At 30.1% G+C, this 11,755-nt stretch overlaps 1 protein-coding gene and 1 non-coding gene across 2 annotated transcripts; one reads left to right on the plus strand and one right to left on the minus strand.

Annotated features, from left to right (window-relative positions):
* Positions 1–236: 236 nt before the first annotated feature.
* On the plus strand, positions 237–449 carry LOC119614112. The gene has a single exon (XR_005232299.1). It is a non-coding gene; the product is annotated as a small nucleolar RNA U3 (small nucleolar RNA).
* Positions 450–6,967: 6,518 nt separating this feature from the next.
* LOC119614107 (homeobox protein six1) lies at positions 6,968–11,370 on the minus strand (the record flags this gene model as incomplete). The annotated part of the gene is made up of 3 exons (XM_037970202.1): positions 6,968–7,326; positions 10,342–10,859; positions 10,928–11,370. Coding segments are annotated over 3 exons (1,067 nt in total), but the record flags the coding sequence as incomplete, so codon positions are not given.
* Positions 11,371–11,755: the final 385 nt, after the last annotated feature.

Below are 11,755 nucleotides of genomic sequence, written 5' to 3' on the forward strand. Positions count from 1 at the left end.
CCACCACTAGCTTGATACTAAACAAAACATTAACAGCAATAGTAGCAACACACACACAATTTTGTTCCTACATTTTACTACCGTATTTTTGTTGTTTTATTTTGGTTGTTCATTCTTCACATTCAACTATGTTTTTTTTTCTAACGCATGTTTTCTTCTTCACATTATTCTTTATAATTCCCATTTAGTTTATTTGAGAATTTGTAGAAATAGTTGAATTTTGTGGTTGAAAATTTAAGACTATACTTCACAGGATCATTTCTGTAGTCAGTCTTCATTATTTTTCATCGCAAAATGAAAAATTTCGTCCCCGCGATGAGGAGGTATATCGTTTTATCTGTAGCGTGAGGTTTTGAATTTTGTCTTTGTTCTGGTCTTTTTGGGGCTAGTGGGATAAAATTTCTTCGATGATCGCTCGGTTAACACGGATAAAACGACTTCTGAGTGGTTTTTTAAATAAATAAATTTCAGTGCAAAATAAATTAATAAAGTAGCATCACTTGAACACACTGTTGCCAGATTTGACGATTTATCGTCATTTTGACGATTTTCACTGTCAAAAATGGTCTGTTGACGATTTTAACTCTAAATTTGACGATTTTTTAAAATAGGATTTTTGTACTAATTTTAATACATTTTATCATTTTTCTGTCCATAATTTTTAAGAATATCGACGTATTTAGAATATCAAATGAAAATGTTTATAAAATGAAACATTATAATGTTTTAGAGAATGTCCATTGATCGAATGAATTACGTAATAACGAACTCAAAAATGTTTGAGAATTTCTCTTTTTTTGGACCAGCACTTAGGGGTTATTAGATCTATAATAATTGGTAGTGGGAAGAAGGATAGAAGAAGTGGTATTTTTGGAAGATCGTCGTGCGTCGTTGCCATTATCGCTTAAGGGGAATCAGGACGTTCTTTTTGCTCTGCCGCATTGGTCAAATGTGTGTTTTGTTACGGTTTTTTGAAGTGCATGTTGACCATATGTATTCGTGTTAACTTAACCTAAGTTTTAATTTTGATTATGGTGGAGAACCAAAAAAACTCAATTTGATATTCTGTCCAGTCTTACTGGAATAATTGGTGTTGGCGTTATAATCTTTCGATTCGGCCAAGAAGTCTTAGCTGCAGATGCAGCTAAGCAAACTTAAAGTACAAACAAACAAAACTAAAATCTATTTCTCGATAGTTAAAATAATCACAATGAAATCGTACAAATACCATCAAACATGTAAATGGAAAATAGCTTTGACGATTTCGAAAAATCAGTTGACGATTTTGACGATTTTTTCCTCGAAATTTGACGATTTTACACACAAATCATCTGGCAACTATGCTTGAACAGCTGACTACTTTTTTTTAAACTAGATAAATGAAGCAAATTGTCAAAGTTTGTTATGAAAATTGTTAACATCAGTGTGACCAGGTCTCAAAAAATGTTGCGGCTAAATCCCATCCAAAATAATGCTAGAAAAAATGCTAAATTGATTTTAAAATGCTAAAATTTTTTAAGTGTTTTTATGAACAATTCATATTAATTTGTAACTGAAATTCATTGTAATTTATATTAAGTAAGAAAGTATATTCTGCCGTGGTTGAGCATATGAGTATAAAATTTGATTTATTTTTCGTAATAAAGCATTTTTGTTGAATGAATGTTGAATTGAACCTTGGTTCCGATATATTTAAACTAATTTTCTGAGAAAGGCTTTATACATTTGTATATGTTGGGGGGTAAGGTAAAAAAAAGGACGGACTTTAACCATTTTTAAAAGGTTTTGTCATTGGATCAAAAAGCATACGTGCTTATTGTTTTGAAAATGTCAACCTCTACCAGACGGTCAGACTTACATGGCTTAATCGATTCAGAAAATGATTCTTAACCGATTAGTATACTCAAACGTAGTATAGTGGAGTAGGGTAAAAAATTAAGTTCCGTGGTATTAAGATAAACAGAAATGCTAAAAATTATTTCAAAATTTTTGTAAATTTAGCAATATGTAATGTCTCTAACTTTAAAACATTTCTGAATGCAAAAATTACATTAAAACTCTATTAATTACACTAGTTGCTCATGATATAAAACCTATATGTGTTTTCGGAAGGAAAAGTATAATATTTCTAGTTTTACTTTTTTTTATATAAACAATTTTATTTGTCTTCCTCAAAACACTTTAAAAATGGTTTTCATGTCACAAAAATATTGAAAATTCCGTTGAAATAATTTTAAATCTCGGTGAATAGATGTCAGGTTTATAACTCATACTTCCAAGATATTTTTCGGAAAAATATATATGAGAATGTATGAAATGAATTGAGAGATATATTCAAATCCGTAAGTTTGTAATACTGGAATAAATTGTCAATAATATTTTCGAAATTTATGTATTTTTTTTAATTAAAAAAAAAAAAACGTGACAACAAAATTACTAAAAATTTGGTAAAAATAAAAAGAACAGAAAGTAGGATGAGAAAGTCTTAATAATATATTATTGATTTTTTTCAATACTTATTTTCAATAAATTAACAAGAACTCCTGAAGGGTGATAAAAATTAAAACCTCTTTATTTCGTATAGGAAAAAATAAAATTTGTTAATTAACCGTCATACATAACCTTTTCCAAAATTATATTTTTCATTCCATGAGCAAACAAAAAGTATTAGTTTGTAAAATAGCGTACTGAACGTATTTGTAAAAATATATGAAATCTCTTGAATTATTTCTATCACCTCGAATTTAAAAAAGCATTGCGTTTCAGAAAAATATTTTGGAATACAACATTTTAAAGTATTCACTTGTATTGGCGTAATTTTCAGTTATTTATCTTCATGAATCTTTTTGCATTACTTTGAATTACAGTGTAAATTATTACATTTCTCATATTTCTTGTTGCTTGAGTTTGGGTAGACATTTAATTCTGATTTTTTCCGGTTAAACCTATTTCCAATATAAATCTTTTTTGCAAAAATTTGTCTTTTTTTGTTTATATACTAAAATTGCAAAAAAAAAAGCTAAAAATGCTAAAAATATTTTATAAAAATGCTAAATAAAATGCCAAATGCTAAATTAAAATTTTACAGCTAAATCAAAATAAAAAATGCTAAATCTAGCTGCAAAAATGCCAAAATGGTCACACTGATCGCGGGAGAAAATGCTTCTTTTAGCGGTTAGCGGGAAATTTGGTGATTTTTAACCAGCATTTGGAGAATTTTCACGTATAAAATGAAATAACTACAAATGTCTATAGCGTATCTATAGTGTATACTCTAGAATATAGTGTAGTATGTAGTTTAGTATATAGTCTAGTCCAGGGCATACTTAGAAAGGTGACTGCATCACTACAAAAACAACATGCATTTTGTTTTTGTACTAGAATCATACTAATATCAAAAATGATATAAAAAATGTAAACAAATAACATTCTTAACATGTAAACAATAACAACTTTTGACATTATACATACTCTACACAAAAATAATCAGCTGCTTTATTGCAGTCACCTTACTTTATTGCAGTCCCCTTACTTTATTATGTCATGTCTATAGTCCAGTCACTAGTCTATAGTATGGTCTTTAGTCTAGTTTATAGTATAGTGTATGGTCCAGTCTATAGTAAAATCTAAAGTCTAATCTATAGTGTGGACTACTTTCAATAGTCGAAATTCAATAAGGGCATTCATGAAATATGTGGGTAAACTTGCACATTTGTATTATTTAGAACAGAAAATTTATATTAAAATTATCAGTTCAAATAGGCGATCAAATGTATCAGTGTTGTGGAAGTAAAATCCCATACAATTTGTGACAAATTCTATGTAAAAACCAAAATGCACAATTTGCGAGGATTTTGAATGTTTATATAAAAACCTTTAAAATTCTTATTTTTTTTTTAAATTTATTAAAATTTTGTATTTTTTTTTTTGTAAAACATCCAGTTTAAATTTGACGTTTTCTGGCGGCTTTTGCAAATACCTAAATCTGACGGTTTCTGGCGTTTTTTTTTTTTTGGACATGGTTTAATGGGAAATGATGAAAAAATATTGGCAACACTGATCAAGTATTTCTCAATAAACTAATTGGGAATTATAAAGAATAATGTAAAGAAGAAAACATAAGTTAGAAATAGGTACATAAAATAAAGAAAAGAAATACCTAACATAAAGAAAAAAAATTTTTGTGTGTTGTTTTTGCTGCTGCTACTATTGATGTTAATGTTTTGTTTAGTATCAAGCTAGGGGTGGTTTAGAGTGTAATCACAATTATGACTGCTAACGACTAGCGAAATAGTATTTAAGTTTGAACAAAGAAAATTGTTTAGTTTTGAAAATGTTGCTGTAATACCAAAATTGGTAATACAAGAAAAGAGAAAACATCAGAGAATCGTTAGAAAGATTAGCAAAACACAAAGAAATTTTTGTATTCTTTTCCATATAAAATCTTTGTCAAATTATTATCGCTTATAGTTGTGATCCCAATTTTAATTACTCAAGTAGTTATAGTTGTTCCAGCTGACTCATTGTTTTGACGATTTTATTAATATTAAAAGGTCAACAAACAATTTGGAAATTTTAGTTTCTTTTGTTTATATTTTATTTATCAGCCTTTTGAACAACAATTAATAATTTATTTATTTTTATGTAAAAATCACTTTGATTTTTGAGTATTTAAAAAAAAAAAATAATAGTATTATAATTTACACTAGACTTGACGGGTCGTATACTGGGAACACAATTTCTCGGGAAAAGCATCCATCCATTTTTAACACTCTTTTTCCGAACGAAAATATTTTTGGTTCTTTATAAAAACCACGAGTTTTTTACTTTTTTCATTAAAATTTATTTACGTATTACATTTAACTTAAAACTATATTTATTGCAAATTAAACTTAAAAATTATTTATTAATTATTATTTTTTTAATAAAAACATACATTTACATTTTAAGTTTAATTGTCATTTTATGACGTTTAACTAATATTTACAGAGGAAAACAATGAAGAGGGAGCGGGTTACAGTTTATTAGTGAATAACAATAGAAATGTTTTCTATATTAAAATCATAGATAGTAGATTTTAGCGGTTAAAAGTTTTTGAAAAAAGTTGTGAAGAAAATTTTTTATTTTTTATTAATCCGGAGTTTAGTATAGACTAGACTATAGACTAGAATAAAGACTAGTCTATAGACTAGACTATAGACTAGACTATAGACTAGACTATAGACTAGACTATAGACTAGACTATAGACTAGACTATAGACTAGACTATAGACTAGACTATAGACTAGACTATAGACTAGACTATAGACTATACTATAGACTAGACTATAGACTAGACTATAGACTAGACTATAGACTAGACTATAGACTAGACTATAGACTAGACTATAGACTAGACTATAGACTAGACTATAGACTAGACTATAGACTATACTATAGACTAGACTATAGACTAGACTATAGACTAGACTATAGACTAGACTATAGACTAGACTATAGACTAGACTATAGACTAGACTATAGACTAGACTATAGACTAGACTATAGACTAGACTATAGACTAGACTATAGACTAGACTATAGACTAGACTATAGACTAGACTATAGACTAGACTATAGACTAGACTATAGACTAGACTATAGACTAGACTAGACTAGACTATATACTAGACTATAGACTAGAATATTGACTAGACTATAGATTAGTCTATAAACTAGACTAGATTATAGAATAGAATCTAGACTAGACTACAAACTAGACTGTAGAGTAGACTATAGACTAGACTATAGACTAAACTATAGATTAGACTATAGACTAGACTATAGACTAGACTATAGACTAGACTATAGACTAGACTATAGACTAGACTATAGACTAGACTATAAACTAGACTATAGACTAGACTATAAACTAGACTATAGATTAGACTATAGACTAGACTAAATATTAGACTATAGACTAGAATATAGACTAGACTAGATTATAGAATAGAATCTAGACTATAGACTATACTATAGACTAGAATATATACTAGACTATACTATAGACTAGAATATATACTAGACTATACTATAGACTAGATTATAGAATAGAATCTATAGACTAGACTATACTATAGACTAGAATATATACTAGACTATACTATAGACTAGAATATATACTAGACTATACTATAGACTAGATTGTAGAATAGAATCTAGACTATAGACTAGACTATAGACTAGATTATAGACTAGACTATAGACTAGCCTATAGACTAGACTATAGACTAGACTATAAACTAGACTAGATTTTAGAATAGAATCTAGACTATAGACTAGAATATATACTAGACTATAGACTAGACTATACTATAGACTAGAATATATACTAGACTATAGACTAGACTATAGACTAGAATATAGACTAGGCTATAGACTCGACTATAGACTAGACTATAGACTAGATAATAAACTAGACTATAGACTAGACTATATACTAGACTATAGACTAGACTATATACTAGACTATAGACTAGACTATATAATAGACTATAGACTAGACTATAGACTAGACTATAGACTAGACTATAGACTAGACTATAGACTAGACTATAGACTAGACTATAAACTAGACTATAGACTAGACTATAGACTAGACTATAAACTAGACTATAGAATAGAATCTAGACTATAGACTATACTATACTATAGACTAGATTATATACTAGACTATATACTAGACTATAGACTAGAATATAGACTAGGCTATAGACTAGACTATAGACTAGACAATAGACTAGACTATAGACTAGACTATATACTAGACTATATACTAGACTATATACTAGACTAGACTATAGACTAGACTATAGACTAGACTATAGACTAGACTATAGACTAGACTATAGACTAGACTATAGACTAGACTATAGACTAGACTATATACTAGACTATAGACTAGACTATAGACCAGAGAATACTAATTAATTCCTTAAAAAAGTGACTTTCTTATATAAAGGCTTCTAAAGGAAATTGTCTTCTTTAAACTTTTATCTAAAAAGATGTTCGATTAATTTGATTTGCTTTTTTACCGCTTAAAAGTATGCTTTTGTTTAGCTAGAAAAACATTTTCGAAATGTCAAAATAAATAAACTGTGTTTGTGACGAAAGAGAGAAATAACTTTGTGTGAAAATAAAACTTAAAATTGATATAAATTTTGTACATCTAACAACTAATGTTATTGACCATTAAATATGGTCTCGGGATAATAACTTGGAGCATTAAACATACGCGGAAAACCATTAGGATCCAATTGTTGCACGGGCAGCACAGACATAATGTCACTAAAAACAAATAAAAAGAAAAACCATTATGGAAAATTAATATGATTTCAAGTGGGTATAAAGGAAAATCTTTAAATTTAAGTTAAATATAAAGAGATATGTGTATGTATGTATAAAACATGTGTTAAATAAAAATGGCACTTGTCCTTTTAAAATTATTCACGCCCTCCTGTGGAGTCTTTCAAAAGTAACTGCAACAATGTGTTGCACATGCCATACGTCTGGCAGCCACTTTTTACTCACTCATTCATTCATGGTGTGGGCTTGCTTTTAAACTAAATACATACATATGTAGGCGTCCTTTAGTCTAATTTTATTTAAAATAGTTCTAGCAATTATAATTGTTCTTTTCGGTTTTGAATTTTTATTTTTTTTTAACACATAAAACTCACTGAAGTGTTTCTATATGTGTTTTAGTAGGGATTTGCTTTCATTATAATTAGGGGTAACTACTTTAATGTTTTATGCCTTTTGTGTGGCACTTAGTATTGGGTTTATGTTAGCAGGCCTCTTGCTTGTTGTTAGGCTCCCCTGTGTTGAGTGTACGTGCCTATTTTAATGGTCAATTTTTACAGTATTTTAATGCCAATTTTTAGCTGTAAAACTGTAGCAGTTTTATTAATTTATATTTCTCTGCCATATGTATTAAAAGAGTACATTTTCGTTTTTTTTATGAGTTATGGGGAATTTCTGTCCAGATTTTTTTTTTATTTTAAGTGCTTTGCTGCCTAGTTTTATATAATTTTTTCATTGTTTTCTTAAAAAAGTGTTTGTTATTGTGTTAAATGAAAATTATTTTCTTAACAAATTTCTTGTAAATTTTATTTTTTTATATGTTTCTTTGATTGGATTTATGTAATTTGATATTTGTTGAGGAAAAATTATGATTTGTTTAAAGGGCTTTATGAGGAAATTATCATAAACTTGTATAATTATTAAGAGTTTTTAAAGATTTTCCTAGAAATTAATATAAATATTTGTTGTAAATATTGTAAATATACTATAAATTATAAAATTTTAGAGAAAATTCTTAAATGTCTAGAATTTGAACTATTTTTACAAATGATTTTGAAACAATTTGCTTTATATAGTTATTTTATGACTTTTTAATTATTCACAGCTGGCAACACTTGTTGGCTTGTCAAAAACTTTGACAGTTGTCAAGAGATTTAGAACATGTTTGCTAAAATAGTTACTAGTTTTTGCAAACTTTAAGGCGAAATAATTTTCCAAAGAAAGTCTTTTGGAAGTCCAGTTAATAGTCTTATATAGATCAGTGTATAGACCAGTCTATAGTCTTGACTATATATCAGTCTAAAGTCTAGACTATAGCCCAATGTATAGTCTTGACTATAGTCTAATCTATAGTCTTGACATAGACCAATCTATAGTCTTGACTATAGACTAATCTATCTTGACTATAGACAAATCTATAGTCTTCACTATAGACCAATCTATAGTCTTCACTATAGACCAATCTATAGTCTTGTCTATAGACCAATCTATAGTCTTGACTATAGACCAATCTATAGTCTTGACTATAGACCAATCTATGTCTTGACTATAAATCAGTCTATAGTCAACTCAAGACAATAGAAGTCTGACTAGACCAGTCTAGTCTTGACTATAGACCAGTCTATAGTCTTGACTATAGACCAGTCTATAGTCTTGACTATAGACCAGTCTATAGTCTTGACTATAGACCAGTCTATAGTCTTGACTATAGACCAGTCTATAGTCTTGACTATAGACCAGTCTATAGTCTTGACTATAGACCAGTCTATAGTCTTGACTATAGACCAGTCTATAGTCTTGACTATAGACCAGTCTATAGTCTTGTCTTGACTATAGACCAGTCTATAGTCTTGACTATAGACCATTCTATAGTCTTGACTACAGATCAGTCTAGTTTTGACAATAGAACTGTCTTGACTATAGACCAGCCTATAGTCTTAACAATAGACCAGTCTATAGTCTTGACTATAGACCAATCTATAGTCTTGTCTGTAGACCAATCTATAGTCTTGACCAGCCTATAGACTTGACTATAGACCAGTCTATAGTTTTGACTATAGACCAGTCTATAGTTTTGACTATAGACCAGTCTATAGTCTTGACTATAGACCAGTCTATAGTCTTGACTATAGACCAGTCTATAGTCTTGACTATAGACCAGTCTATAGTCTTGACTATAGACCAGTCTATAGACCAATCTATAGTCTTGTCTGTAGACCAATCTATAGTCTTGACCAGCCTATAGTCTTGACTATAGACCAGTCTATAGTCTGACTATAGACCAGTCTATAGTCTTGACTATAGACCAGTCTATAGTCTTGACTATAGACCAGTCTATAGTCTTGACTATAGACCAGTCTATAGTCTTGACTATAGACCAGTCTATAGACTTGACTATAGACCAGTCTATAGTCTTGACTATAGACCAGTCTATAGTCTTGACTATAGACCAGTCTATAGTCTTGACTATAGACCAGTCTATAGTCTTGACTATAGACCAGTCTATAGTCTTGACTATAGACCAGTCTATAGTCTTGACTATAGACCAGTCTATAGTCTTGACTATAGACCAGTCTATAGTCTTGACTATAGACCAGTCTATAGTCTTGACTATAGACCAGTCTATAGTCTTGACTATAGACCAGTCTATAGTCTTGACTATAGACCAGTCTATAGTCTTGACTATAGACCATCTATAATCTTGACTGTGGACTATTCTATAGTCTTGACTATAGATTAATCTACATTCTCGACCAATCTATAGTCTTGTCCATAGACCAATCTTTAGTCTTCACTATTGACCAATCTATAGTCTTGACTATAGACTACAGCCCCATAGCTCTTTCCGTTCGGATGCTATAGCGCTTTAAATAGGCAGACAGAACGTTAAACAGACGGTCGGACATGGCTAAATCGTTTCAAAATCCAATAATAATACTTTTGTGAATCTTCTCCATTAATTATGTTAAGTCGAATCTATTCAAAACTTCAACTACTTACGGTCTCTGTTGCGGCGTTCTATCCCTCTGCCGTCGATTTTTAAACCAATTCGAGACTTGCGTCAGTGTCAAGCCCGTCCGCTTGGCCAAAGTTTTCTTTTCATCTGGCGTAGGATAACGATTTGTCTGATAGCAATCCTTTAAAGCATTACGACTTTTCTCCTTAAAACAATACACCGTTTCCTCACCATCCCAAATCGTTTTGGGTAATTGATATTTCTTGCGTAAACGATATTTATCAACGGCACCCAGTGGGCGACCTCTGACATTTTCAGCCTCTTTGTAGTGAGCTTTAAACCAGAGATCTTGTAAATCAGCATGATATTTGGCAGAGAAACAGTGGGATTCTAATAAATGATAGAGCTCGTGAAATTGACCGCGATGATAGGCTACAATGGCGCGTGCACGTAAAACACTTTCGTTGTTTTTGAACAGCTCTGAGTCAGGTAGATTGCACAGAAAAGTGGTGAGTTTATCGATGTCGCCTTTTTGCTGTAACGCCTCACACATACATTGTATCTGGGGAGCATAGAACAAGAGAGTTTTGATAATTGTTAAACCTTTGAAGAATTTATAAAAAAACTCACCTGATCTGTGGTAAATTGTAAAAATTTACGATTCATTTGTATATTCCCAGCATTATTATGAGCTCCCGTTATATTCGACAATAACCCGGAGCCATTTAAACCTGCCGTAGAACGATTTAAATTACCCAAAGCATCGTTTACCGAATGCTGAGCATTCGCCAGAGGCATTGAACCCCCGATATTCATATTACTGCTATTATTACTGTTTAGATTTTTGGTATTACCATTGAGATCACTTGGCAGTGACCCGACTCCTACACCGCTATCAAAAATTATACCATTTAAACTGGGATAAATGGGTGAAGCGGTGGCTGTGGGAGGCGGTGATTTATCGTAATCATTGGTTATATCATGAAATCTACGATCCAATTCTTTGTCTGTGGCATAGGGGGAAAATTTATCCAAATGTAAGACAGTTTTACAGGAGATATTACCGCGATAACCTAAAATTAAATGAATTTTAATAAAAATTTTACAAAGTACTTTTATTCTAATTTAAAATGCCGTCTTTTAGCAGACAACTGTAATTTAATAATGATTTGTGTTTTTAACATTCCTGGAATCCAGTTAATTGTTTGTTAAAGTGTTAAAAGTTTTAATTTAAATGTTTTCAAACAAGTTGTATTTCAATTTTCGTAATATTACTCCTGAAAAATGTGCTTAGTTAGGGGAATATATTTTTTTTTGAAAAAATTATAGCGTCATTATGACGCTACAAATGATTGGTCACACGATAATTGTTAATCATAAAATTGAAAAGTTATTTGACACTTTACAAAAAATCACTTAAACAAATATATATTAAAAAATCAAAAGGTCAAAGTTTAA

The sequence above is a fragment of the Lucilia sericata genome, unplaced genomic scaffold, assembly GCF_015586225.1.
Source record: "Lucilia sericata isolate MDLA Ls3-8-SP2 unplaced genomic scaffold, ASM1558622v1 Contig002586F_arrow, whole genome shotgun sequence".
Classification (NCBI taxonomy): Eukaryota; Metazoa; Arthropoda; class Insecta; order Diptera; family Calliphoridae; genus Lucilia; species Lucilia sericata.